The sequence below is a fragment of the Mus caroli genome, unplaced genomic scaffold (genome assembly GCF_978045245.1).
Source record: "Mus caroli unplaced genomic scaffold, Mus_caroli_1 scaffold_15, whole genome shotgun sequence".
In the NCBI taxonomy this organism is placed as follows: domain Eukaryota; kingdom Metazoa; phylum Chordata; class Mammalia; order Rodentia; family Muridae; genus Mus; species Mus caroli.
Window position 1 is genome coordinate 82,201,043 of NW_028227270.1, and position 26,740 is coordinate 82,227,782.

Sequence of the window (26,740 nt, forward strand, 5' to 3'; positions counted from 1 at the left end):
AAACAACTCATGGCAACATCCCCTATATTTTTCAAGTCTTTGGTAGTAATGCTACCTCTGAAATTCTGAAGTGCAATTAGCATCTGATCTCAGAGTCTTATTTTGGGGACTTGGTAAAAGATTGACCAAAGGCGAACAATGCCTTCGGGAACTGTGAAAGAAGTTCCAGGGGAAAAAAGGCAGAAAGCCTTTTACAGCAGGTGAACTTTGACCCCTGGATTGTTACTGAACACAGTTTGGTGCCTCCTGTGACAAACATTTACATTCGATTTTTAAGACATGTTTATTCTTGTTGGATGTCAGATCATAGCTATAGAACCCAAGCTGGTCAGTGTACCCTGAATCTGGATATGGCTTCTGCCTTGCTTTCATGCTTTCCCAGATATAATCTATAATACATGCCAGGGAATTGTGTCTCAATTGCTCTCTGTCCTGAGAAAGGGCTGCTCTGTTAATATTTAGTATGTGCTTACTGGCATTGATTTACATGTTTTTCTGAACTGAAACAAACCTTACTTGGATTATTGCTTTCTTTGGTTACACTCATGTGCTTTTGTGCACTGAAACTGGTATATAAGATTGTCTGCAGCATTACACCATAGTCTGCCCCATCCTTTCAGGACCTCGGATCCCAGGTCCATCAGTCAAAATCTGCGCAGGTTGGTCAAAAAGTTGACAGGAGAAGAGAACACCTTCTGAACATTTTTCAAGTCTGTCTAGTAATGAAATCTCAGTTTCCTTGTATGTGCAATTAGTCTCTAATTTCCCACGTTGGACCCTAAAAGGTAGATTTTTTTTTTCAAGAGCTTCCATCAGCCCCTTCCTAGCATCAACAGCACAGATCAGAGAAGACCTTGTCTGTTGTTAAATACTCATTCTCTGAAGGACTTTACAGACTTCGGGGATGTCCTTGTGAGATAGATTATGGCCAGCATGCCTTTCACCACTAGGCCTCCATTTTGAGTCTTCAACATCAGTATCCACTCAGCATTTATGCGCAATGGCCCTTGGTGACTTGGTAATTTACTTTCCACGGAGTAAGTCCTTGTGCAAATGGCTTCAAGTGCTTTGGGAGATGGCCACTTAACTGAAACACAATGTTCTTCATCAAGAGTCAAGGGATCTGTTTCCCTCTCAAGGAAGGAGTTTGGGCATGAGGTTATCTTTTGTGGGAATAGTTCCTTGGTTCTTCTGTTTGTTCTGTGGTTAGTCAAAGCGATCAACATGCTGAGACTGCACTTGCGTCTTCACATTAAGAATATGCATTTCTCATGAGTCCACAGGCAATGGTAACCCTGTTTCTGCTCTAGCTTTGTGGCTGGCCATAACTGCAGTCTCCCTTGCTCCTATTGGCAAACAGGGCTGCTCTTACCTGCAACTCTCTCACTCACCTCATCCCTAATTCCATGGTAACAGTTGGTAAATGCTTCGTTTTCATTCCCAGTGGACATATCTGAGGGCAATGTGCCACACCAAAAGAATAGGAAAAGCAAAGCAAAGTGAGGCATGTCGTGCCTGATGGGGGTTAGATGAACTCTAAAATGCTGTCTGGATATGACCCATCAAGAACAAGTTGCAAACCACGGAGAGGGTTTTAGGTTTCAGTGAGATGGTAAAAGCCATTAAAGCATTATGAGCAAAACAGCATCAGATCCTGCTCTTGGGCAGAATTAGGCTGCAAGGAAGTAAAAGATAATAGAAGCTAGCTAGGCTACTGCGATTGCCTAGGCAAGAGTGGGTGGACCTTAACCCCTCTTGTATTCCAGATTTATATTACCATTTACCTTCTCACCTATGTCCTATAACTCCTTAAGGGCTGGAAGTCCATATAAGCTACTTATAAATTATGCATATGACCCTACACATATGCACATTCAACAGGTGTTTGATAAATAATGTTCCTTCTTGGCTAACAGTTGTTTTACTGCTACTATTTGCTATTGTTTAGCCATAGAATGACATCTCTAAAAGTCTAAATGGGCTTTGTTATTCTCTTTAGGATTTTTTTTCTTTCCTCCCCCCTTTTTTTAGGTTTCAACTTTCATACAAAACTGGCTTAGCAAGGCTGGTATTTTTAAAATGTCTAGCTGAACCTTTTCCCTCACCACTTCAAAGCTTCACTCCTAAGGCATAAATGCTTCCCTTTCTGCATAATTCTTGTGAAATTTTAAAACTTACACACAACTGATCGTATTGTAACGTTTCTGTTGACACTATTCACCCCTTTTCAAAGCAGACACTTGAATACTATTTCGGTTATGGTAATCGTAATAATCCTTATCGCCAAGCCCATCTTGGCATTTTCTTCATTGTATCTCAGTAACTGTAAGTGTAGTTCTCAATGTGGAATAGTTTATGATATTTGGTGATCAAATATCAGAGATTTTATAACATTTGTCAGACTCCAAGCCAGGGATTTACGTTTCAAGTAGTGAGTTGGCATGTCAACACAATCCTGGTTCATTTCTGGCCAATTACAAACCATCATCACTGTAAGGGCATGTGACGCAGGCTTCCTGTTTCTTCAGTCCACCTTGGCCAGAAGGGCAGGAGTGAGTCCGGAGAACTGGGACAGGAAAGTAGTTGAGAAGCAACTTCATCCCTTTGAATCAAAAGGCGGAGGCTGGGGAAAGGGAACCTCAGGCTGCTGAGATCCGGCTCAAGCATTCTAAACCTTGGCCTCCTTCACACGCCCCGGCTCACGATCGCAGATGTGAAGTCAACTGGGTCGTAGAAGCCACGAGATGGACAGGACCCATGCTCAGAGCACGCAGGAGCAGGGTAGAGAGGTAGAAACAGCCGAGGGGGTGGGGAAGGCGAAGGGGCGGGGCCGCGCGCCGGCGCACGCGCACAAAGACGCCTAGGCGGAAGTGGCGCGCAGGGTCCAGCGTGTGAAGACCTTCCGGGGAGGTGGCGGCCGAGGCGGCCGTCGCGGGAGCAGACCCGGAGGCGGAGACGGAGGAGGTGACAGCGGCGGAGCTGGGAGGTGGGGGGTCTTGCTGCGCGGCCAGGCGTTGTCAGGCAGGACTCAGGTGGGCGCCCACACCGTGTCGACAGAGAAGGTGGACGCAGCCGCCGTCGGGGTGGTCGGGGCGCGCGCTTCCGGGAAGAGCATCCTTCCCTGCTGGCCTGAGAACCTCCAGCCGGACCCCTCCTATACCCTGCTCTCTGTGCTCAGAGACTTGGTCTCTCGGATTCCCTTGGCTTGTTTTTGCAGTTCAGAGTCATTTCCGGGTCTGTGTCCGCTCTCTCCGTTACCCGGTGCCTGTTTGCCTTGCAGCGAGTTGGCTGTTCTTGCTGGGCTGCTAAGTTTATGTCAGCTGAAATCCCTGTACGTTCTTTCGGGCTTTACAGCTGAATTCTCTTCTCCTTTCTTTCTTCCTACCTTGTCTGCCTATCTTTTCGTGTCTTCCTTCTTTCCTCCTTCCTTTTCTCTTCTTTGGGAAAAACACTGAAAGATTTTGTTAGTTTCTATCACGAGTTGTTTGTTTTGAGTTTTTTTGTTTGGTTGTTTTTTTTGTGTTTGAATGAATTACATCTGAGTTACTTCTACAGTAGATTATCAGAATCCCGAATTTTAGTTAAACGTTTCTCTTACAAGTGAGTTGAGATAGTTTGAGACTTGGAGGGGAAAGACACTGACAACGTTTGAAAAATATTTTAGATAGCATTACTTCTGCTTAAAGTCTACTTTAAATTCTAATGTTAGCCCTTGAGGGGAATAGAGTTTCCGAAATCACCAGTCTCTCACCCTTTTGTGTGATAAGGTATGGGAGAAATCACAATCTTGTTTTTCTGCTCTTTAATCTTATCCCACACCTCGAACCCAGTTGTGAAGACATGGTTGTTACTAGAGCATTGCAAATTTCTGGCGAAGCTGGGACTTTTCCATGCTGTGCACATGATAAGTTTTCTTCGCATTCCAGCTTTGTAATAGAAAGCTTTCCTCCTTCACATTAAAAAAAGACTAGGTTAAGAGATAAGGTGAGGCCAGCAAGCTGGCGAGACAGGTAAGAGCACCTGAGGCCAAGCCTGTGGCCAAGCTCAGAACCAATAAGGTGAAATGACAGAGAACCAGTTCCCAGGAGTTGTCTTCTGACCCTCGATTGCCATCTGTGGCATAGACACACAGACTTGTATAAAGAAATAAGCTTTTATTTCAGTGTGTCATTGAAGGCAACATCACCTGTTTCTGATTGTGTGTGTGCACACACAGTGTGTGTTTACTCTAAGCACTTCTTTGACCTCCATTTTAGCGGTTATGTCTCCCTGCAATGTGCCAAGTGTCTGTTGAGCTTTAAGAAGAAACCCAAGGCAGCAGTCCACTTCCACAACTTCTTTCTGTTCTAGTTTCAGAGGGTATTGTGAATTTCTAAAGCAAAGCAAGATGTTGGCTATTTGATTTGAAAACTTTTAATCCTGTTCTTGAGCATTTGTTTGTTTGTTTGGAGACAAGATCTCTGTAGCCCAGCCTTGTGTTAAATTCTCTATGTAGTTCAGGCTTTCCCTCCCTGTACCATAAGGACTTTGTCCCTGTTTGTTTGTTCGTTTGTATAAGATTTATTTGCATTATTTGTGTGTGTGTGTGTGTGTACATGAATGTACTTGTGGATATATGCATGAGAGGGTTCTGATGGGAATCTGAGGGTAGAGTTATAGTCAATTGCAAACCTTCTAACACCAGTGCTGGGAACTAAACTTCGGTCTTCTGCAAGAGGAATAAACATTCTTAACCACCACGCCATCTCTGCAGTCCTGGCTCTGATTCTTTAGATAACAATATCAATTATTAACAATAGAAACAGAAGTGAGACTGCAAGCATCGGAGATCAGAGTTTGAGAGTAGCAGAGGCCTTCCTCAACCTTGCTTTCTGACCAGCGATACTCTGATCAGGAGTGTAGTGTAAAGCTGCACACTGAATGCCAGACTTTTACAGGGCAGGTTTGGTGGTAATGAGATGTCATGTTAGCAGTGACAGTGGCTCCATTTCCTTGTTAGCACAAGTGCTCTTGGGAGAGAACTCAGGAGAGCTGAGTGTTCTGTTGAGCTTTAAGCCAAGAGGGCTTTAAAGAGGGTAGTGCTGAAGGTCTTTACCTACACATGCAGCCTAGAGCTGCGTCTCATAAGGCTTCCAGGAAGTGTGTAGGAGAGTTAAAGTGGAGGAGAGTGGAGTGGAGTAATGTTGGTCACATGTTTAACAGAGCACAAGAGAATCTCTTTTTCTAATAGTGGATGACGGAAGGGACATTTGTAGTGAAGGCTAGGTGGGAAATCCAGATCCCGGTGTCCTACTCCATGTCAGGAGGATGAGTCAGCTAAAGCACACCAGTCCTCTTCAGCAGTGTTTCTGAAAAGCTGGATAATAAAAACTACCACACTTGGGATGCCATACTGTGTGCTGTGCTCTTTTGTCTCACAGATTCCGCAAAGATTCTTTAATCCTTACATTTTACTTTGCCCAGTAGAGATACAGAACCCGAGACTCGGAGAGATTACTTTGCCCAAGCTTCCTCAGGTGGTTCCATAGCTCAGACCTCAAAGTTCCAAGTCATGGGGTGCTTTCTTCCACTGTTGGCTGTAGTTAAGTTGGCATTTTATTTAACTCTAAACATCTCAGAAGAGAGCAACGTTAGGAAAGAGTTGCCTTCTGGATCAATACTCCGATGCCAGTAAAAGTGGGGAAGGGATTTTATGAGGCTCGCTCTGTGTGTGCGTTTGCCTACCTGGAGCATCAGTATCTCATTCTCCTCCCTGTTCGTATCTACTGTGCATTCTCATTCTTGCTAAACAAGTTTGCCAACATCATGGTCCTTTCAAAACCGTGTCCGAGCGACTGGTGCTGTGAGCTGGACTTTGAGAGTGGCTGTCATAGGTGTGCCAGTTTATTTGTTCTCTGGTATGGATAAAAAATATATGTCAGATACCAAGGAGCAGCAACTAGTAAGGTTTGCTCTTGGCTGTGTCTTCTTCTAACCAGAGGCATTAATGCTTGATGTCACAGCAGAGAGGGGGTGTCGACACTGAACTTAAATCTGACCCAAAGAAAGAAGACATCAAACAGAAGGGATAGCATGAGCAGGGGGCTTTTGGAAATCTGCTGTACTCAGGAGCAGATGAGTAATGTAGGCCTTTCATTGAAAGAACTCAGGGAAGAGCAGCTCAGAACCTGTGCTCTGTCGAGGTGGACGTAGAAAGCAGCCCAGAGCATTTCCCCCCCTCAGTATTGAAACACAGGACAATGGGAGGTGGGCAATTTAAAACATAGCTTATCATGAAAATTCTACTTCAGGGATGTCCTACAATATGACATATAAAAACAGTTACAGAAATACAAATGATTGAGACACAGCAAGGGAAGGCAGAATAAAGAATAAAAAGACATAGGAAATAAAAGTATTTATAAAGTTCAGACATAGGGCATGTGTCCCACAGATAAATGTTTTGGTGTTTATATATTACTAGTTTGATTGTACACAGAACCTTGCCCCCATTGGTATGACTAATGAGTTCTCCTTAATGTCAGCAGCTCAGCTAACTAGAAGCAACCACCAAGAGGTGGCTCTAGTTCTTGTCACTTCAAACTATCACATGACAGTTTCTTTTATATTTTTTAAGTGAAGCCTCCTGCCAAAATTGTTCTCTCCTCCCCTCAGATTTGTGCTCCTGAAATGCCAGCAGTGAGTCCTTCCTTCCAGTGTGTGCTCTATGATTCCGCACTTCCCTTAGTGTTTACATAGAAGTCATTATTTTTCCACTTATATAAATGCAGAGAGAACTGACAGTCATCGGTGGTGCCTTCACAATTTTTTTTGTGTGTGTGACAAAAAAAGTGACACATTTTCTGTCTTTTACATTCCAAAGGTGTTATAGTAGAATAAATTCCTTCATAGGGTAAGACTTCTTAGTCATGATGATGGCTCGTGCTTTTAATCATAGTGCTCAAGACACTAAGACAGGAGGACTGTCACTCTCTCACCAGCCTGGGCTATGCACATTTTTTTTTCTTTCAGCCTAAGGAATGTTGTTGCTGAATCTCACACTTTATTTTAAAACTTCAATAGCAAATATACTGTAAGTCAGCCCTTAAACATCACTCTTTATTCTCTTACAAGGTTGGCTATAATTTAAAAGTATGTTACATTTTATTAGAATTAGATATATACTAGATGATATAGGCATGCTACCACATATGCTAGTCCCAGTTTTGGTTGCTATGGAGATGAATGTGATGCTGTCCAGTGCTGCATGAGTGTATGGAATGGGGTCTTGTATTCGTTTGTTTGGGAGCTGGGGTGTGGGTGGTAACAGTAGATACCAGAAAGTAAATTTTAAATCCGTAAATTTTAAAGTGTGCTTTGGATTATTGTTTGAATCTTCTTACCATAACTGCTATTCCCTTCTCTAGGCCCAGCCAGCAGAGGAAAGACAGGACGAAGCATTGGAAAAGAGCAGAGACCAGGTTGCAGGCCTTGAATGTGGCAGAGCAGAAACAATGGACCTCAAGTTCAACAACTCCAGGAAGTATGTCTCCATCTCTGTGCCCTCCAAAACGCAGGCCATGTCGCCGCACATCAAGTCAGTTGAGGACGTCGTGGTGCTGGGCGTGAACCTCAGCAAGTTTAGCAAGCTCACACAGTTTCTCATCTGTGTGGCTGGAGTTTTTGTATTTTACCTAATTTATGGATACTTACAGGTAAAAAGTAGTCATTTGTTAATGGAAATGTTCGCAATTTTAGCACTTAATGTGCATGTTGGTTTTGAGTACTTCACCGTGATATGGTTATTTACGAGCTACCGGGTGACCCTTGGCTTGAGATGTTTACAGAACAACAGCCTCCTAAGAGGAAAGATCAGAATCTGCAAATTAAATATCTTAAGTAGGAAAGAAATTTTATGAAGTTAAAATTAGGAAAGTAAACTTGTAAATATTTAAGGAAACATGCATAATTGTAGCTGTGTGTTCATATCTTTAAAAACGTATTCATTTACTTTATGTGTCTGAGTATTTTACTTGCGTATATGTAAGTGTACCACAGTTGTGTTTGTTGCCCTAGGAACCCAGAGGAGGGCCTTGCATGCTCTGGAATTGGGATGAAAGGAGGTTTTGAGCTGCATAGGTGATAGGAAGTGCACCTGGACAGCTGCAGGAGCAGCAGGCACTTTTAACCTCTGAGCCACCTCTCTCCGTCTCTGTGTGTGTGTGTGTGTGTGTGTGTGTGTGTGTGTATCTGTCTCTGTGTCTGTGTCTGTCTCTCTCTCTCTCTCTCTCACACACACATACGCACACACACACATTGATTTTTAAAAAGACAATGAGTTAGGCATTGGTTAATGACTGCTTATTGACTTGGTCAAATGGCCAATTAGTAACTAACATGCATGTTTTTTCACAATATGATATTGTATTTAAGAGCTGGGAATTTAGCTCTTTTCATAGAGTGTTTGCCTAGTGTTCACTAAGCCCTGAGCTCATTTCTCAACTCTTCATAAACAGAATGGTGGCGCACACTTAGAATCTTAATGCTGTGGACATAGAGGCAGGCAGATCAGAAGGTCAGGACCATTGTAGGTTAAGTAGTGAGTTTGAGGTTAGCCTGCGTACATGAGCCCCTGCCTCAAAAAAGAAAAGGAAAGGAAAGAAAGAAATGCACACACATTGTTTAGGGAAATTAAACATCTCCTATGCAAGGAAGATTTTTATAAAATCTGATACATAATTTTGAAAATGCTAAAGTGTGAGCCGTGTTCCTATAGAAAAGCAGCGCGTAGATCCCTGGCTTTAGGGAAATGAGCTTTCCTGTGGGTTCTTGAATTGGCCCAGTTTTGTTTGAGGGAACTTTAATTTTGTTTTATTTATTTTTTTTTATTTATTTTAAACATTTATTTTTATTTAAAAACACTTTTTAATGTAGAGGCATGAGGAAATGTTACGTTGTAGTTACTTCTCTGTTGTTTTTTATGCACGTGCTATCTTATGAAGCCTTGTGATTTGGTGGGAGTTGGGAGTATGGCTTAGTTTCTTTTAAATTGAGCTTCTAATAATTGATTGGAAGTCCTCTCGGCCTCAGACCTAACAAACGCATTGTCTTCAACAGGAGCTGATCTTTTCAGTGGAAGGCTTTAAGCCTTATGGCTGGTACCTTACCTTAGTGCAGTTTGCCTTTTACTCCGTATTTGGCCTAATCGAGCTGCAGCTCACTCAGGACAGAAGGAGAAGGTATGCGGTGGGCTTGGCACTCTGGGGAGTGAGCAGTACTCTCATCAGTTGAATCTGGAAAAACTAAGTCAGCTTGCTAAACGTGCATGAACTCTGTTTTCTGCTAACATCTAATCCAGAGTCTTTATCACTATCAACTACTACTGACTTAAAATCATAAATCTGTTTATTTTGTGCACTGGATAAAAAGTTTGAAGTGCAGTGTCACATTAGCGCTCAGGTCAATTCATGGTTGAGCACACTCCCTCAGACACAGTGCTCAGATCCAGATTGTCATAACTTGACCAAAGAAGGTGTATGCTTAGTGAAAGGTTTAAAATGTCCTAGCATCACAGTGGTTAATGAAAGCCAGGACTGAGTTTTCCAGTAGTTTTTGAAGTGTGAAGGTAATGTTTTATGGGCTGTGTCCTGCTGACATTGTGGTGAAGTGCCTAGTCATTGAAATCTGTGTTCTTCTTTTCATTTTTTAATTAGCTAATAGTAAGGGTTTCATTCTGGCTTTCTCATGTACATGTGTCCTCATGTGTTGTTCTCGTCCATCCCATCCCCCACTGCGTCCCACATCTTCCTGTCCCGCTCTTGCCCCTCCCTCCCTTCCTCTCCTTCCTTTCTGTCACGGGTGTTTGATGACCCTGTCAGTGTCCTCCTCGCCCCACCTAAGATCTCTTCCTCCATCCTCATTGTCCCTGTCTACTCTCAGGTGCCCCCTTCCCCTGTACATCAACTCAGGTACCTGTGTGGGGGAGAGCATATGGCTGTGTCCTCGTGAGTCCCCTACATGAATTCTAGCTCCATCCATTCTAGCAGATGTCACTCTGTAGACACACCTGACTTGTTTTCTGGTCTTGTAGGGTGGTCGGTGTCTAGGCTAGCTCTCCTAGCTGGCTGTGAGGTTAGCCAGGATGACATGGGTGTGCACATGACATGGAGACCAAGGACTTGTGTAGCATGGCATCCTTTGAGTACATTAGGAGCGGCAGAGCTGGGTGGGATATTATTCTTAGGTTTTCTGTTTTTAGAAAACCCTTTACTGATTACCATCGTGGTGGCCCCAGTTCATATTCCCATCAACAGTGTATAAACATTCCTCTTTCCCCGCATCTTCTCCAGCACTTAGTGCCCTGTGTTTTCTTTCCCATTCTGACTGGGTTGAGGGTGACTCTCAGAGCAGATTGAATTTTCATTTCTTTGATGGCTAAGGATAGTGACCTGTTTTCAGATATCTCCTGGCCATTTGCATTGTCTTGAGGATCGTGTATGCAGTGTCTTAGCCCACTTCCTGACTGTGTGATTTGTCTCACGGTGCTTAGGGTTTATGGTGCTTAACTGAGGGGGAGGAAAGAGTAATGTGTTCTCAGTATTAATCCCCTATCTGGTACATAGTTAACACAGATTCCGCCCCCCCCCCCCACCCCTCTCCTCTCTTTCTCTGTAGGCTGTCTCTTTACTCTGGTGGCTGTTGTCTTTGCTGGGCAAAAAGGTTTTTAATTTTATGTGATACAGTTTATCTGCTCGTGAGAGTCTGTCCTGCATGGCTAATGTCACTGCCCACACTTGTATCTTGAAGTGCTTTCCCTTAACAGTTCTTATATTAATATAAGCACCAGGTCTTAGGTCTTCGATCTACTTTTAATTCATTTGTATGCACTGTGAGTGTATGGTTAAGGGGTCCAAGTCTGCCCCGGCTCAGCTGCTCAGGGAGGCAAGACTTGAGAGTTTTGAGCACGCTTACCCCACGCTGTCGCTGGGCGGGTGTCTGGCTGTAGGGCAGCCCCTGGACAACGCTCGGGGGTGGGGAAGCGCAATCTGAGGTGCAGGACCACTGGAGCTGGCTCTGGGGTCCCAGGGCTGCAAGGAGGCTGGGGCTGTCTGGTTCTCAGACTCTCAGACACCCCGGCTAGATGCCGCAGAAGAGCTGAGAATGGAGTGAGGGCCCATAGGCTGGATGTGACCCCGGGCATGGGGGCACGGGGGAGCTCCAGCTAGTCCCATAGGGAGAATCTTTGGCTTGTCTGCAGTAGGCTTGAGCTTGGCTTGGTGGCTGCCATGGCTGGAAGCACAGAGAGGCCTTCTACAGGATTGTGACTCTGTAGGTGAAGGCCTTCTCTGTGACTCCCCACCGCGGATCCTGATGAAAAGAGGCAGTCCATGCTTTTAAGACATTTATTGCCATGGCAGAAAGTGGATGTGAGTAAAACCATACCCCACTTCTCAGGGCGGGCCTGAGGGTAAATACCTTTTACAGGGAATAGTGTCTGAGAAGGAAAGCTAAAATATTGGCTAAGCCCTCCAGGCCTTTAAGTACCTCATTAAAATGGAGATCTGCTTTGAGCCTAGTGACCACAGGACATGTCCTCTACTTCTGGAGGGGTTTAGGGTGTTCCCCTTACATAACTGATGTCCACAAATCTATGGAGAGTTGCAGCTAGTAACGGGCCTGGTGCCCGGGAATCAGGCAAAGTGCCTACTATCACTTTCAGGGTCACCGAGGCCTTAGCTTATCCAGTTTCCTAGCACCATTTGTTGCAAGGGGTTGTCTTTTTCCCATTGTGTGTTTGACACCTTTGTCAAAAATGAGTTGGTGTAGTTGTGTGTTTCTTTTCATCTCTCCTGTTCTGTGTTCTATATCTGGTTGGGGATCTACTGTCATCCCTTTTTATCAATAAGGCCTTATAATACAACTTACTGTGATGCCTTCTGCATTGTATTTTCTGTTAGAAGGAGTGCTTTGAGGTCTGTTACACCGATGAATGATTTTTAGGATTATCTTAACTAATTGTGTAAAAAAATGCATTTGAATTATAATAGGACCATGTTGAATCTGTAGATCAGTTTTAATAATGCACTTATTTTCTCATTAATTTTGCCAATCCAGTGTCACCTTCAGTGTCTTTCTTTGGTGTCTACAAGTATCGTTGGAGCAGTCTTTCAGGAACTCCTTGGGTTATTACATTTATTCCTAGGCTAGTTGTTTCTTTTTGTTGTTTTCGTTTGTTTTTTCTAAACAGTTGTTAAGTAGGATTTTCTTCATTTCTTCCTTAGCATAGTTGGTTTGGGTTTATAAAATTCATATGAAGAATCATCTGGTGGAGTCTTTAAGTTCTTTAAATCTAGGATCATGTTTTATACAAATGAGGATGGTTTGACTTCTCTTCTTTGTGTTGTCAGCCCTTGCAGCAGGTGACTTTATCCACTCAGCCATCTTGCTGGCCCTCTAGCTAAGATTTTGAGAACTTTGAGTATAACATTGGCCATACGTTTGTCATATAGAGCCTTGGTTTTGTTGATGGGTCTTCTGTTCTTATCATCTTAAAGGGTTTTAATCAGGAAGGACTATTGAATTTTGTCCATGATCTTTTCTATTTTCTACATCTTTTGAAATAATCTTGTGATTTCTGTTCTTAAGGTTATTTATATGGTATATTACATTAATTTGTGTCTACTGAGCCGGCTTCATCTCTGAAATAAAGCTAATATATCTGCTAAATCCATTTGAGCAGTGGTATAGCTTAAAGTTTCCTTGTAGATTTTTAATTTGAATGACTTGTGTAGAGATGAAAACTGACAATAGAATCTCCCACTATGTTGCACTTACACCCATGTGACTTGTAAATGCCTGTTCATGTCTGTATGAAGTCATGAGCCACAGTGTTTGCTGCATGTTTATTCACAGTAGTTGCAGCTGCTCTTCAGTTGTTCCCTTTATTACAATATGCTGACCTTCTTTTTGTTTGTTCTAATTTAATTTCAGGTTATCAGCTATCAAAATACTATGCCTTGTATTTGGTTTCCATTTGTTTGGCATGCTGACTTCCATCTTTTGACTCTCAGTGTGGGTATCCTCTAGAGAGATGCTTCTTGGATACATTAGTTTGAGGTCATCTGTTCCTAGAAACTGTGTACTAACCACTATAATTCTGTTGCTTAGACTCTTGTTCTTTTCCCTCCTGCCAGGGGTTTTCTGGTGTATTGCATCAGACATGATGGATTCCTTCTGAGCTCACCTTTGTTTGCTACTCTGTGAAAGTCTTACTCCCTTATTCTCTCATGATTGAGAGTGTTTTTGCATCTTCCTCTGTGTATAATATTCCTTTAACTATCTTCTGTAATGCTAAGTTGGTGGTCATGAACTGCCTTAATTTGTGCTTATCTTCAAATATTCGTATTTCTTTATCAGTTTTGAAAGATAATACTGCTGAGTATAGCAACTGGGTCAGCACACTTGAGCTCTCTCGTTCCATGATTTCCCAACTGAAGTGACGGATGAGAGGCTGATGTTCCTCTGATGGTTATGTCTCTGTAGGTAAGCTGATGGGTTCCTCTCATGGCTTTTAACCTTGTTTCTTTGTATTCCTGTTGTCCTGGCTGTTATGTGCCATGGACACATTGTTATCTGCTCATGTCTGTTTGGCATTCTGTGCCATGGACACATTGTTATCCACTCTTGTCTGCTTGGCATTCTGTGCCATGGAGACATTGTTATCCGCTCATGTCTGTCTGGCATTCTGCATGAGCTTTTGTGTTTTGATGTCCATTTCATTCTCTAGATCTGTGAAATTTTCTGCTAAGGTTTTATGGGCTGCATGCCTGCCATTCTTACCTAAGTTTCTACCCACGGTTCTTAGGTTGGATTGCAGAGTTCTTGGGCTTTAAGGTAAAAACCCTTTATTGTTTTCTTTATGGGTATTGGAATGCAGGGTTTGTCTTTTGTGCTCTCCAGCCCTGAAACTCTTTCTTCCTCTTGGTCAGATTTCTTGGCAATTGGATTGCCAAAAAGTGGATTGCTTTCCACTGTTTCTTTATTTGATTCGTTGAGTTTATTTCTAAGTTTCTTTTTTTCAAAACCTCAATTTCCTTATTGATTTTCCCCCTTACCCATATTTTTCATCCATATTACTGAGAGTCAGTCTCTCTCTCTCACACACACACACATGCACACTTTTTTCAATTTTTTTTTACATTTCTGACTTCATTCCAAGTCCTGCTTTTTAATCCTACAGCTTGTTTGCATATTCTTTAAGGTCACTTATTATTTTGACTAATACACTCTTGAAGTCTCATCTGACACTTTACCATTTCAGTAATATCATTGAATTCAATAATTGAGTTGGGGTCTTTTGAAATCACACTGTGTGCTCACTCTTTCTCTCCCTCTGTCTCTGTCTCTGTCTCTGTGCGTGTGTGTGTGTGTGTTTTCTTTGAAGCAGTTTAACACGTCTCTTGGTTTGACTATTCCTTCACTCCTATCATCTTATTGAGCAGCCTTTTCTTGAAGGCTCCGTCCCTACCTAGTTCCACTCAGAAAGGGGAACAAGCAAACCGCATCACAGAGGATAGAACACACTTAAAATCAGTACAGCTCACACTTCACCAAGGACATAAAACAGAAAATGGCAAAACCCAGTGGCGGATTGCTGTCGTGTTAGGAAGGATTGTGCTAAATGTGGAAATAGTGAATGAATGAGATGAAAAGGAAGGACAATAGAAAGAAGCAAGGGTAAATAGAGGAAAGGCAAGAGGAGGAGAGGGTTACAGAACAAAAGAGAAAAAGGCAAAAGATTTCAAAACCAATAAACAAAAGATTTTCCAATAATGAGAAACTTCAAAAGCAAAATTAGATAAATGTTAGGAAAGAGACTTTTTAAAAAGGATAGGTTTATTTGTTTCCTAAAATAAGGGTAAAGTGTTGCTAAAAGGATTGGAAGAAAAACATAGGAAGTATAAAGAGAAAAAGAAAATAGAAATGCTTGCTTAGTAATGAAAAATGGCTAAATAGAATTAGATGAGTGTAAGAAAGAAAAACATGTAACTATTTTAAATACAGTAAAATAAAAATACTACTAAGTGTTCCCAAGAAAGAAAAGCTTGGGGGTCAGAAGGATGCAGCCATAGCCACCTCTCTGTAGGTCCTGCGGTTTCTTGTCGGCAAAGGCAGGTGGCCTTGTGGCCTTTTGTCTTTGCTGTGGTTTGTGTGGTGGTGAACAAGTGCCTATGTTCAGTTTAGATCTTGTCTTTGTAGCAGAATCCCTGTAGTTTGTGGAGTAGTCAGACCCTCACCCCCTGTGACTCCTTACCTAGAGCCTCTTGGTGTCACTGAAATTCTGCTTGGAAGGAGTCATCTCTTGTGTGTGCTGGGAGTGCGGCACACACAGAGCTTTGAGATCTGTGCAGACAAAGCAATCTGTTTATCCTTTGCAGCCCTCTTGAGTGTTGATCTCCCTCTTGGAGGAATACAGCTGTGAATGTCAAGCAGCAGGGTTCTCGGCTCCCACAGCAGGCTCTCTTACTTGTTCCCTGTTTTAAGGCCACCCCATATAGATAAGGTTTGAATAGTGGGCTTCCTCAGGGCAGTGCCAAGCCCCTGCCCTCTGGGTGGGATTCCTCTCCAACACTGACCTGTCTGCCTGAAACACCAATCTCATCAAAACCCACCACTGAATCAGAGTTTTTTTCCTGGCCTGTCTCCAGGATAGAGCTGCCTGCATCTTCACCAGGACTGACTTCCTTTTGGATGAGGCTCCTCTACCACCCCAACTCCCAACAGTAGTCAGAGCTGTTTGGCTTGGCCTCATGCTTGGTATACCCACTATGTTGAAATAGAAACTTTTTTATACTGCTGTTTCTTCACCAAGTCAGGAAGAGCTGGCAGCTAGGACTGAAAGTCCAAGATTTCTATCCTTTTCACTGCTGTTTGTCCTTTGGCACGTGTGTGTGTGTGTGTGTGTGTGTGTGTGTCCCTCCCTCTTTTCCCTCCCATCCCTATGAGCATCCCTTCTCCCTACAAGCCCATTTCCCACATTCTTGTCTTGGTTTAGAGACCTGTATTCCTAAATACTAAAGAGACACATTTCTTTTTGTTAAATCCAGAACTCTTATTTGAAAATATTTTCAATCAGTAATCATATAGATTTGAAAAACTACTTTGGTTTATCTTTAATGGCATATAAAACAAAGAACAGTAATCCTGTGACCATAAACAGAAGGTGGTTAGGAATGTGGGCATGCAATCTGGGAGGTAATGAAGCGTGTTCATCCTTTCATCGAGTCTAGGATGCGTATATTCATGTGTCTGTGGGACAGTTAAAAGATAATAAAGACAGTACTGACATCCCATCTTTTCTATAAATGTTTAGTGCCTTAAAAACATCGTAGCTTTTTTAATTTCCTACATGTAATTGTTTTGAAGTATATACTTAGGTAACTATTTAATTTTAGCATTTATTCAAGATTCTTACTGGAAGAATCTAACAAATTTCTTTATAGATTTTATTTCCCAAATTGTATTGCTGGTAAATTGTTACAGCAGCTGTAGTTAGGTCCTCAAGTGCGAGAATATCTGTACTGCTTTCATGCTCTAAAACTCCAAGATAACACTCGGTGATAGACTAGAAAGGAAATAAATAGAATTCCCAGAACTACTAGTGAGGGGCTGATGATGCATTAGCTCTTGGAAAGACGGCTCCTGCCTGCTGAGGGTGAGAAGGAAGTGCCTCCCTATAAAGCCAGCCAGATGAGATATGGTGAGGGCTAGATTTACCTCAGCTTTCTAGCCATGTGACCATAAAGTATCTGAAAATAGAATAACTTGCATTTGACTTGAACATAGACAGACTTTGTGGGATACATTTCTAGACTTGAAGCCAATACGGTTGTGAACTGAGGCTGTTTCTTCAGAGGCCTGTTGTCTTGTCTTGTCTCTTGTAAAGCAGAGGTGCTTTACAGCCTCTCTCTCAGCCTCAGGGCTCCTTGTCTTTGGTGTCCTTGTTTCTGCACTTCCTTGCCTGTTGCTCTTTAGCCTTTGACCCACACTCTGCTTGCTTGTTTCCTCTTCCTAGGTCTGTAAGGTCATGAATGAGACATTAGCAGAGAACAGGATCTAAAATGTAAGGATCGTGGGTTTGCCCACTGCCTCTCCTCAGCTCTGTCAAGGCCTGTGGAGTCTCTGAGCTCTGCGCCTGCCTGAGTGTTTTAGGAGGAGCATCACAGCTCCCCGTGTTTGAGACATGGTGCTGCCATTGCTTACCAAATAACTTTTTAGCCATTGCCTTTCCTCATCACCTGGAGCAGGGCTGACAGTTTTATAAGGTCATGTAGCAAGTTCATCTGGGGCTTAGAGCTTCTGCCTGAGCCCCTGAGCCTTAGGCAACCCCTTTCTACCTGTAGTCTACTTTTGTAACCTTTCCTCATAAGATTGCTGACTGGAATTTTTGCTTTCTGACCACCATTGTTCACAGTTTATCTTGGAGGAAATGTATGGGTTTTTTTTGTTTTGTTTTGTTTTGTTTTGTTTTCTGGTTTTTATCCTTAGCTGGGAGAGTGATGTTTCCTCCTTTGCTGATAAGGACAGCAATTGGCCAGACTCCAGGGTCTGAGGAAATACAGTTGTAGAAACCGAAGGTTACCCTATGGGTGGGCCAATTCTTTGCACTGGATTTTTAATGTTTACTCCTGCAGGAGTACTTAAATGTGAAAAAGTCAAAGTTCAAAGGGTAAATAATATGTTTCACTTGAATTTTTCTAATACACTATTTTAGTGTGTGTGTACCCATATAAAGATGAGTAGCGTTTGGGTCTGGCTCACTGGGTGCAGTTTTTGCTTGCCATGCTTAAAGCTCTGGGTTCAGTCACTGGCACCATAAAAGCCAGGCTGCGGGGCATACACCTGGTATCCCGGAGCACAGGCAGTCCATCAGAAGAAGCGAAGGTTCTCCTCTTACATAAGGAATTTGAGGCCAACCTGGGTTAGAGAACCTGTCTCAAAAAAGGAGGAAGAGAAAAAATGGAGGAAGTATGACTTTGTGTTTGATTTAAATGCCAGTGTAAATGCCTAAATATAGGTTACCTCACAGCATAAGCAAATTACGTGAATAATTCTTTTTTATGTTCACCACACCAGTATGCCAGATTATTATTTTAAACTATTAATAAGTATTCAGAGTGAGCATATGCCCATACCAATGACTTAAAGTTCTAAAGATGGCAAATTCAGATTCTCCTTCAGGAAACCCTGGTAGAGCCAACGCTAAAAAAAGTAGAGGTTACAAAAACAGCATCAGAAACTTTATCTGAAGCTGATTACTGTAATGCGGAAAATAGAAGAGTGATTTGTAAGACACTGGAGCAGCCTCGTGCATGGAGCTGTCAGGCCAGGACCTTGTCCTTGAGAAGGCCTCTGACTTTCCTGGTGGTCAGGGTTTTCCTAATGCTGGATGGAAGAGTTAGGAAACAGCAGCAGTTTAAACGTTAGTTTACAACAGTAGTGACTGGTGACTTTCACCACTGTAGAGGCCTATATGTTTTAAATCATCTTTGTTTTTATGAATTGAATCAAGATAGTTTTTATCTATACCTAGAGCTACTATAAAAACAAAATCTTTGATCAACATTTATCCATGAGTTAGAATCTCAGGAAATATCTTACTATTACAACACATGGTTGAGATTCCTCAGTGATGATTCAATAAAAGTTTATCGTGATTTTTATCAATATCATGACAAATAAGCAGTGTTACAACTTGAAAAGAATGACATTTTAAACGTATACTTCCAGAAACATTAGCCAGAGATCAGGGAAGCGCATTGTAAGCCATCATCTTTAAAGTACTATGAAACTGGGTCCCACAATGAAGGTTTTAAAAATTGTCTCTTCCAGAATACCAGGAAAAACCTACATGATAATAGCTTTTCTAACTGTGGGTACTATGGGCTTATCAAACACTTCCTTGGGCTACCTGAATTATCCAACCCAAGTCATCTTCAAGTGCTGCAAACTGATTCCTGTTATGCTAGGAGGAGTTTTTATTCAAGGTACAGTAATAATGCATTTTATACTGTTTGAAGCACACAACAATGTTGTGGCATCTGGCATTAGGAAAAACAATTAAATGTCCACAGCTGAGTTCTTGAGCATTCTAGATATTGTAATAGTACAATATCTGGTAAAAATATGGTGTCATAAAAACATTGATATTTCTCTGAATATTGATTTGAGGTTCATAATTTGGATGTAAGAGAGAATAGCCAGCATTTTGTTTTTTTTTTTTATCTTGGAATTTAGTGCATCCACACAGTGCTATATTTGCATAGTGAGGCATGTCTGAATGGACCCACTTCTTCCCTGACTGACTGTACCAGCTCTCTGATGACTTAGAACCCATCTGGGTCAAGCTGGATAGAAAGAGGAGGCAGTTAGAGCAGCAAGCGTTGGGCCAAGTTGTTGCCTGGTCCCTGTCTTGAAGCTGTTCCCATCACTGAAGGGCTTAGGCAGCCTGCTCTCAGTTTGTGCATCAAGATGCCTTCCCAGAGACCACCTTTTACAGTGGAAATGTACCAGCCACCTCCCTGGACATTAAAGATAGTGGTTTGTTCATATGGAACAAATACCTCAGTCTCTACTAAAACTTCTGACTAGGCACATACATTTCCTTAGAATCTTTACCAAAGGTTAGAATACGTGTCATTTTGTAAAGAGAGGCAAAGGAAAATGAGTAAATTCTCCCCTGTCTAATGGTCTTCACATTGGTATTTATAAGCTGAAACAGTGTTTAAAATAGCCAGACCCATTACTTTCTTCCCTCAGTAGACTTAAGCTTACAAACTGCAAGAACATACACAGCCTTTTAATAAATAAAAGATATACTCATTTCTATCAATAGTTAAAATTGAGGGGTATCCTTTATTTTTTCCAGTCTTCCCAAATTGCAGTCATGCACTGTATAAGGAAACCTGTTCACCAGTAGACTGGGATTATGAAAGTACTCCCCTGAGATAAATTTGCCCAATGACATCACGTCCATCTCAGTCTGTGTGAGTGCCCTGACGATGTCACAACAAAATCCCCTCAGGTGCATTCTCAGGCCATATACTCTGAATAAGCGGTCGGTGCATGTGAGTGGTTTTGATTCTTGTTTTCCTGTCATAATAACTAAAATAGGATCCCATTTCTGTCTTACAAGAACACGCAGTGCCTGGTTGAAACTAAAACCTCCTAGGATTGTTGTACGCTCTATCTGAGTGTTCCTTATGCTTTGGGCATTAGGCATGAACAGCACAACGATCCATATTCTGCTTGGTGAGGCACTGTGAGTGGACGGCAGGCCAGGCAACTATTTGCATAATGAGCCCATCTTCCTCTTGTCTCACATAGGAAAGCGGTACAACCTTGCAGATGTGTCTGCCGCAGTGTGCATGAGCCTTGGCCTGATCTGGTTTACCCTCGCTGACAGCACAATTGTACCAAACTTTAATCTGACAGGTGAGGAATGGATTTGTATCCCTAAGTTGAATTTTATTTTGAATAAGAATTTGTAAGATTTCTTGAGGACTCTAAATGATGTTATAATGTCCGTGCGTCCCACACTTAACAAGGCTCTCACTCGGACTTTCCAATGATAGTAAAAGTATCACAGCTCTAGCGCTGTGACGTGGAGGTGCGTGACTAGCGGTTCCAGGTACATCAATAGCTGCCAGACATGAGAGTCGGCATGTGTGTGCTGACCTGTACCTGCATACAGAAGTTGTGGGGAAATCACGATGATATAAATTAGAATTATTTGTGTGTGATTTAAGTTTCCTCCAAGGTGTGCTATACTAACTTTTGTCAATTAAAATTTATATTTTTCAAAAGCCAAATAAGTCTTTCAATATGTCCAGGGATAAAAATAAATACTAGAATCTTGTCTTTATTTTAATAATCATTCAGATAAGTTGTTTGTGGGTATGTGGGACATTTATTGCATGTACAGAATACTTACTAAGTTTTACTAAGAACACAGTGTCATACCATCATTTATCTTGACTAAAATTACACTTAAAGTTTCCACATCAGAAAAACAAAAACAAAAAAACACAAGAGACCAAGCAGAAAGGCAGTATTGGAATACCAGCAAGCTCACTGTGTAAGCTAATTATCTCCATAATGAAAATACCGGTTACATTAGAGCCACACTTGTTTTCACCAATCAGACCAGTTATCAGTCAGTCTTCCTAGCCTTAGTTACCAGCCTGTGCTCCAAGTTTAAATAGAATGAGTTGGGCCTGGGGGCAGCCCTCTAGCAGCCACAGTCCTGGGGGCTTGGGGTCTCATCTTTCATCGGAACCTCCCTGCATATACAGAGAGTTCTCACAGTCACACCTCTCGCCATCAAGAGTCAAGAATTTTCAAGAAATCTTTATTTTTACATCACAGACTTTCATTTCAAGAGGTTGCCTGAAACAGACACCATCGGCTCTTCTAGTTGAAAAACAAAGTTAGAAAAGGCACGAATTTGCAGTGAGTGAAATTAAATTTAGTAAAAATATAACCAAGAATTTCTGGGTGGCTTGCAGTCCCTTTATTAATCTCCTTCTGTAGCATGGAGAGAACACTGCCTCCTACGGAGCTGGTGGGCGGAGAGGAGGAGATGGCAGAAGGTGTGGAAACCATTTTTCATGCTGTTTGAAGCTTGTAAATAACACACTCTCCTAACCTGTGACCAGGCTAACGGTGTGCTTGAGGTGACTGATAACTGCGTACTCGTTCTGTGTATAAACTGTATCCTAGTCCTGTTTAAATTTAACCTTTACGAAAAACAGTGAAATCAACCTCTCTATGTTTTGGACTCTGCTGTACAGTATTCACTACTTCTTGGTGACCCATTTATGCTCCTGACTCTACAGTGTGTGTGTGTGTGTGTGTGTGTGCATAAGGTTGAGTGTGACTAGATGGAAAATGATTCTCTGGAAACTAGGAAGTGTTTAAAGCAACACTTGGCTATAGAATGATAACATCTGGGTGTGGCAGGGTGTGCTGTTCCAAGTCAATAGAGTCAGAAAAGCACTCTCCAAAAGATTAAGACAAACCTTACCCACTCTGTGTACTCACTCCCTTTCAATAGTCCATTTGCTGTGCTCTTTAGTAATTAAGAACGATGGTCTTGGTTTGAAAGAAGAGATTGTATCAACAGATATCAGAACTCTCCAGAACAAATCAGGCCCACTCTTCGGGCAAAGAGCACCAAGGGTCAGTCGATTTTGTCTTGACTTTATGTGGCATCACCTCAGGGCTGAGAAAACACAAACACACACACAGCAGTGAGAGGGCAGCAGAGGGGCGGACGGGACAGCCAAGGAAGGTGTACTTCAGGCACAGAGAGCTTCTGGGTCCTGAGTTCCATGGCTACATTTGGGAGAAATACAACCCAGCACACTTCATGAAAGAAAGTGGTGGGCACTGGTGCCCTCTGTTTTTAGAGCAGCGGTTCACAGCTGACCTTTTGGGGATTGAATGGCCCTTCCACAGGAGTCACGTCGCAGATACCTTGCATGTCAGAGATTTGCATTGCCATTCATAACATCAAAATTACACTTAGGAAGTAGAAATGAAAATAATTGTATGCTTGGGGGTCACTACGAATGAGAACTTGTATTAAAGGGTCACAGCTTTAGGAAGGTGAGAGCCACTGGCTTACACATTCAGCCTGTGAGGCCCATGAAACCCACAGAGAGAACTGTGACTCCCTTTCCTTCCTATGCCAGGCTCAGGGATGACCAGGTTGTTCGTTCTCATGCACACCTGCGTGCTGCTTCCTAGGAGTGAGTGCTATCACCCAAACTATGCTATTCAGTGCGTGATAACTTAATACTGTTCACATTCTCCTCAGGGACATGAAAGAAAGGGACGCTTGCTTATGTGACCAGCTACTGGGACAGTTTGACTGGCAGGCTAACAAAGTCACTGTTGCATTAGATGCAGCTGAGACACCTGCGGAATCGAGGGCAGATCCTGAGCTGTAGCTGCACTTGTCAACTGCGCTCCCTGGAAAGCGTGGGTCAGGGAACATGAGAACGACTTCTAGAGGAGACAGTGTAGAGTTCCAGGCAGGAGCCATGCCCCAGAAGTGACCTTGGCAAATGCCTGTGTGTTCCTTTTAAATTGAATGTTTTAGAAAGACACTGTGTGTGTGTGTGTGTGTGTGTGTGTGTGTGTGTGTGTGTGTGTGTGTGAGAGAGAGATTTTCCTCTAAATATTTGGTGTTTCTTTTTTCCCCTTCTGATCTTTTGTGCAGCTCCCAGTCCCAGTAGATCGAAGAGTTTCTCCTATACTTGTTCTTCCATCACACCATCCTTGCTAAAAGGAGAACTGTGATGAGTGTGGTCCTGATGGCAGTATTAATCAGTTTGGTAGTGTCCGTCTTTTTTATGTTACTATCATCACTGTGTGCCTACCAAAGCAAGCTACAGATCAGAGTAGGCAGCATTCCAGCCAAATGGGAGTGACAGCATGCTTTTGATTTTTTTTAGCCCAGTTAGATTTCTGGTCGACCTTGCTTCCCGTCCGTGTGTTTAAAGAGGATCGTTCTCTTATTCCTTGAAGGTGTGATGCTCATCTCCCTGGCGCTGTGTGCAGATGCTGTCATTGGGAACGTTCAGGAGAAAGCTATGAAACTGCACAATGCTTCCAACTCGGAGATGGTGAGGACCCCAGCACTTCCGCGAGTCTGTAAGGCGCACTGCTGCTTTTATGAAATAGCTACAGTGCCAAAGACTTAATGTGCATTTTAATCTACTTGATCACTGATGTGAACATAACGCTAAGAATACTGTGGAAGGTCAGAAAAAAGCCTGTCACTGCTAGGAGCTCATTGTATAACTAATCAATATTTTTCTCATTAATTTCTGTAATCTTTTATCTGTTTACAAAAACCTCTGTGACATTGTTTTTCTTCTGTTTGTGTTCCTCTTTGGGTTATACTCAGTGTGGAAGTTTATAATTCTTATTGATGGTTTCTGGCTACATGTCAAAGCCTTTTCCAACTCAAGATTTTAAATTTTTCATCTATGTTACTTACTAGTTTTATATTTTCCAATTTTTATTACAGTTTCTGCTAAAACCCAATTCTGTATATTACACATCCCACCCTTCCCACTTGTTTTAGATGCCTTTTAAAAAAAGATCTCACATCCTCACAGAAGCGTCTGAACTGAATTCTCTAACCTTGATATCTGCCTCCACCCACAGAAACATGAGCAGCTTCATTCATTCCCCATCATTAGGATGAGTTACTAGAAGCCTCCCATAAACTAGAGATTCCACTGAGATTGTGATTGGTGGGACATTGACTTCTAAGTTAATTTAGGGACATGACATCTGTACGTAATTCAGTATAAGACCAAGGTCTTTCCTTCTATTCACATGTCTTTTAAAAATATTTTTATTTTTAACTGTATAATATTAGAGGGAGCAAGTGTGTGTGTGTGTGTGTGTGTGTGTGTGTGTGTGTGTGTGTGTGTGTGTGTGCATGCTAGTGCGTGAAGGTAGATACCAGCAGAGGTCAGCTCCCCTTAGAGTTGGAGTGTGGGCCGCCCAACGTGAACACTAACAACCTGACCTCGCAGTCCACACTCTTAATCCCTAAGCTGTTTCCCCAGGCTTCTAAACTGCGTCCTTTAGATGTCTGCTGGACTTTACAGTATTCTAAAGATAAAAACATCTTCTGCTTTTGTCTTTATATAGGAAAATGTGTTTGTGTGTGTTGGTTTGTGTGTGTGTGTCTGTGTGTGTGTGTGTGAGAGAGAGACAGAGAGAGACAGAGAGAGACGGACACACAGAGAGAGACAGACACAGAGAGAGAGAGACAGACAGCAAGAGCACACTTGCTTTGCTGTTCAGATGGAACACACTACATTAAAGCAGCTCTGTTTCCTGTTGCTGTCTGGGGCATCATAAGTGACATCTCCAGAACAGGAACCTGAGCTTTGGTAGGCATTTTCGTGATCACTGTCACTAATCCTCATGGCTGGGGTAAAGATGGCCTCACAAGTAAGACCAGGCAGGTCACCTGGAAACTCAAGGTAGCCAAGAGGTCCACAGGCTTTAAACTGAAGTCTTGGTTCCTATCCTAGGATACTTCTGGCTCTCCTTTGGGGCGGTTACAATCTGAAGCTTCAGTGTGTTCATTTGAAAGTCAAAGTTTTACTCGTGAGAAGTCCACACATGTGGGGTAGCATAGCTGACCTGTAGCAGGCATATCAGTTACACGGTGTTTGACACACCGCTCGGTGAGGAGGCTAAGAAGCTGGAGTGAGAGTGGCTGGGGAAATTACAGTGATGATTCTCATATCTTTTACACCCTCCAATGTTCAGGGTATTTTTTCATATCTTATAAGTGGCTTTAAGGATTTTGTTGTGTTTATGCTTTTAGAATGATAAAATCTGCTTCAATAAGTAAAATGTAAGAGTATATGGAAGGGTTCATATGCCATGGATTTTTCATTATGTAATGCTATATATGCATTTAGATATTGGTTCATGGGCCACTAGAATCAGCCATTATTTCTAGAAACTTAAGCCATAGGGCAGTGATAATAATGTTGCTGTAGAAATGTTTTATTCGTAGCACGGATTTTGAGTAGGTTAACTATGCTGTGTGTGCATACCCCTGCATTTCCCGTTTCAGTGTGGTAGTCATTTTCCTGCTTGTGCCTCTGCCAGGTTTTGTATTCCTACTCAATCGGGTTTGTGTACATTTTGCTGGGACTGTCATGCACTAGTGGATTGGGCCCTGCAGTGGCATTTTGTTCAAAGGTAAGCACTCCTTGCATTTTAAAAAATAAACATCTTACATTTAATAATTTTCTCTGTCCTGTTTTTTTGCCTAGTTCAAAAATGGCTACTGTTGATATAAATTGGTAACCCTTTGAATACAACATTACAGATTCTCAGAAATGATTGATATTTAATTTTTTATTCATTCTCTACCCTGTAAGTTAATTTTTAAGAAATTTGTAATGTACCAGTCAAGGATTTCTCATATCGTCAATATTTTCCCATTAAATACAAACTAAATATTGTTTGCTTGACTGCATTGTGCAGTGACTTATTGCCACTCAGGAGGCTGATTAAAATCTGTGCTTGACTGTGTGTGATACCTCAGGGTTTGCATTGTACTTTTCTAACAGGCCATCTTTCCTTGCAGAACCCTGTTCGGACTTATGGCTATGCCTTCCTGTTTTCCCTCACTGGATACTTTGGAATCTCCTTTGTTCTGGCCCTCATTAAAATCTTTGGTGCTCTTCTGGCTGTAACAGGTAGGAGACTGGCTTAGACTGTGAAGTAAATGTTTCCATTGAAGTAAAAGTTAACATTGCTTCTGATACTGTTTTGTGAATGGAAGAGCAGGATCTGGTCCCTAGAAATAGTGCTTGTCTCCAGCTTAAACTCCAGTAGCTTGTGTGGAGTTCTAAAGGAAATGGGTTTTGGTCTTGATTTCCTGTTTTGAAGACTTCATCTTTCTCCCCATTTCTGCATTACTGGGGAAAACCCTGGGCCCTCAGCATGCTGGGCACACATTCTGCCACTGAGCTGCATCCCTGGCCCTGAAGGCTTCATTTTTATGTCATGTATATACATTTTCATGAAAAACATTAAGTACACTAGAAAAAAAATTCTGTAAAACTATAATGGAATGAAACCCCTTAAGGGAAATACTACTTTCATATACTTTTAATTGATCACTGAAATTCCAGTCTTCCTTACACTTAAA

At 42.2% G+C, this 26,740-nt stretch overlaps 1 protein-coding gene across 9 annotated transcripts in view; it reads left to right on the plus strand.

Moving 5' to 3' along the window:
• The first annotated feature begins 2,642 nt into the window (after positions 1-2,642).
• Positions 2,643-26,740, plus strand: part of Slc35b3 (solute carrier family 35 member B3) — a 29,212-nt gene continuing 5,114 nt past the window's right edge. Inside the window, exons 1-8 of one of the 9 annotated variants that reach the window (XR_015045439.1) lie at positions 2,643-2,789; positions 7,407-7,694; positions 9,097-9,218; positions 18,871-19,025; positions 20,365-20,472; positions 23,572-23,697; positions 25,690-25,782; positions 26,174-26,285. Coding sequence is in view for 8 of the 9 variants with exons in the window: in XM_021180884.3 (XP_021036543.1) it covers positions 2,745-2,789; positions 7,407-7,694; positions 9,097-9,218; positions 18,871-19,025; positions 20,365-20,472; positions 23,572-23,669; positions 25,690-25,782; positions 26,174-26,285 (1,021 nt within the window). In the remaining variant the exon portion in view is untranslated. Of the gene's footprint in view, positions 2,790-2,870; positions 3,033-7,406; positions 7,695-9,096; positions 9,219-18,870; positions 19,026-20,364; positions 20,473-23,571; positions 23,698-25,689; positions 25,783-26,173; positions 26,286-26,740 lie in introns of those variants that run through there. The other 8 variants (XM_021180884.3, XM_085831162.1, XM_085831157.1 and 5 more) reach the window with 8 other exon arrangements.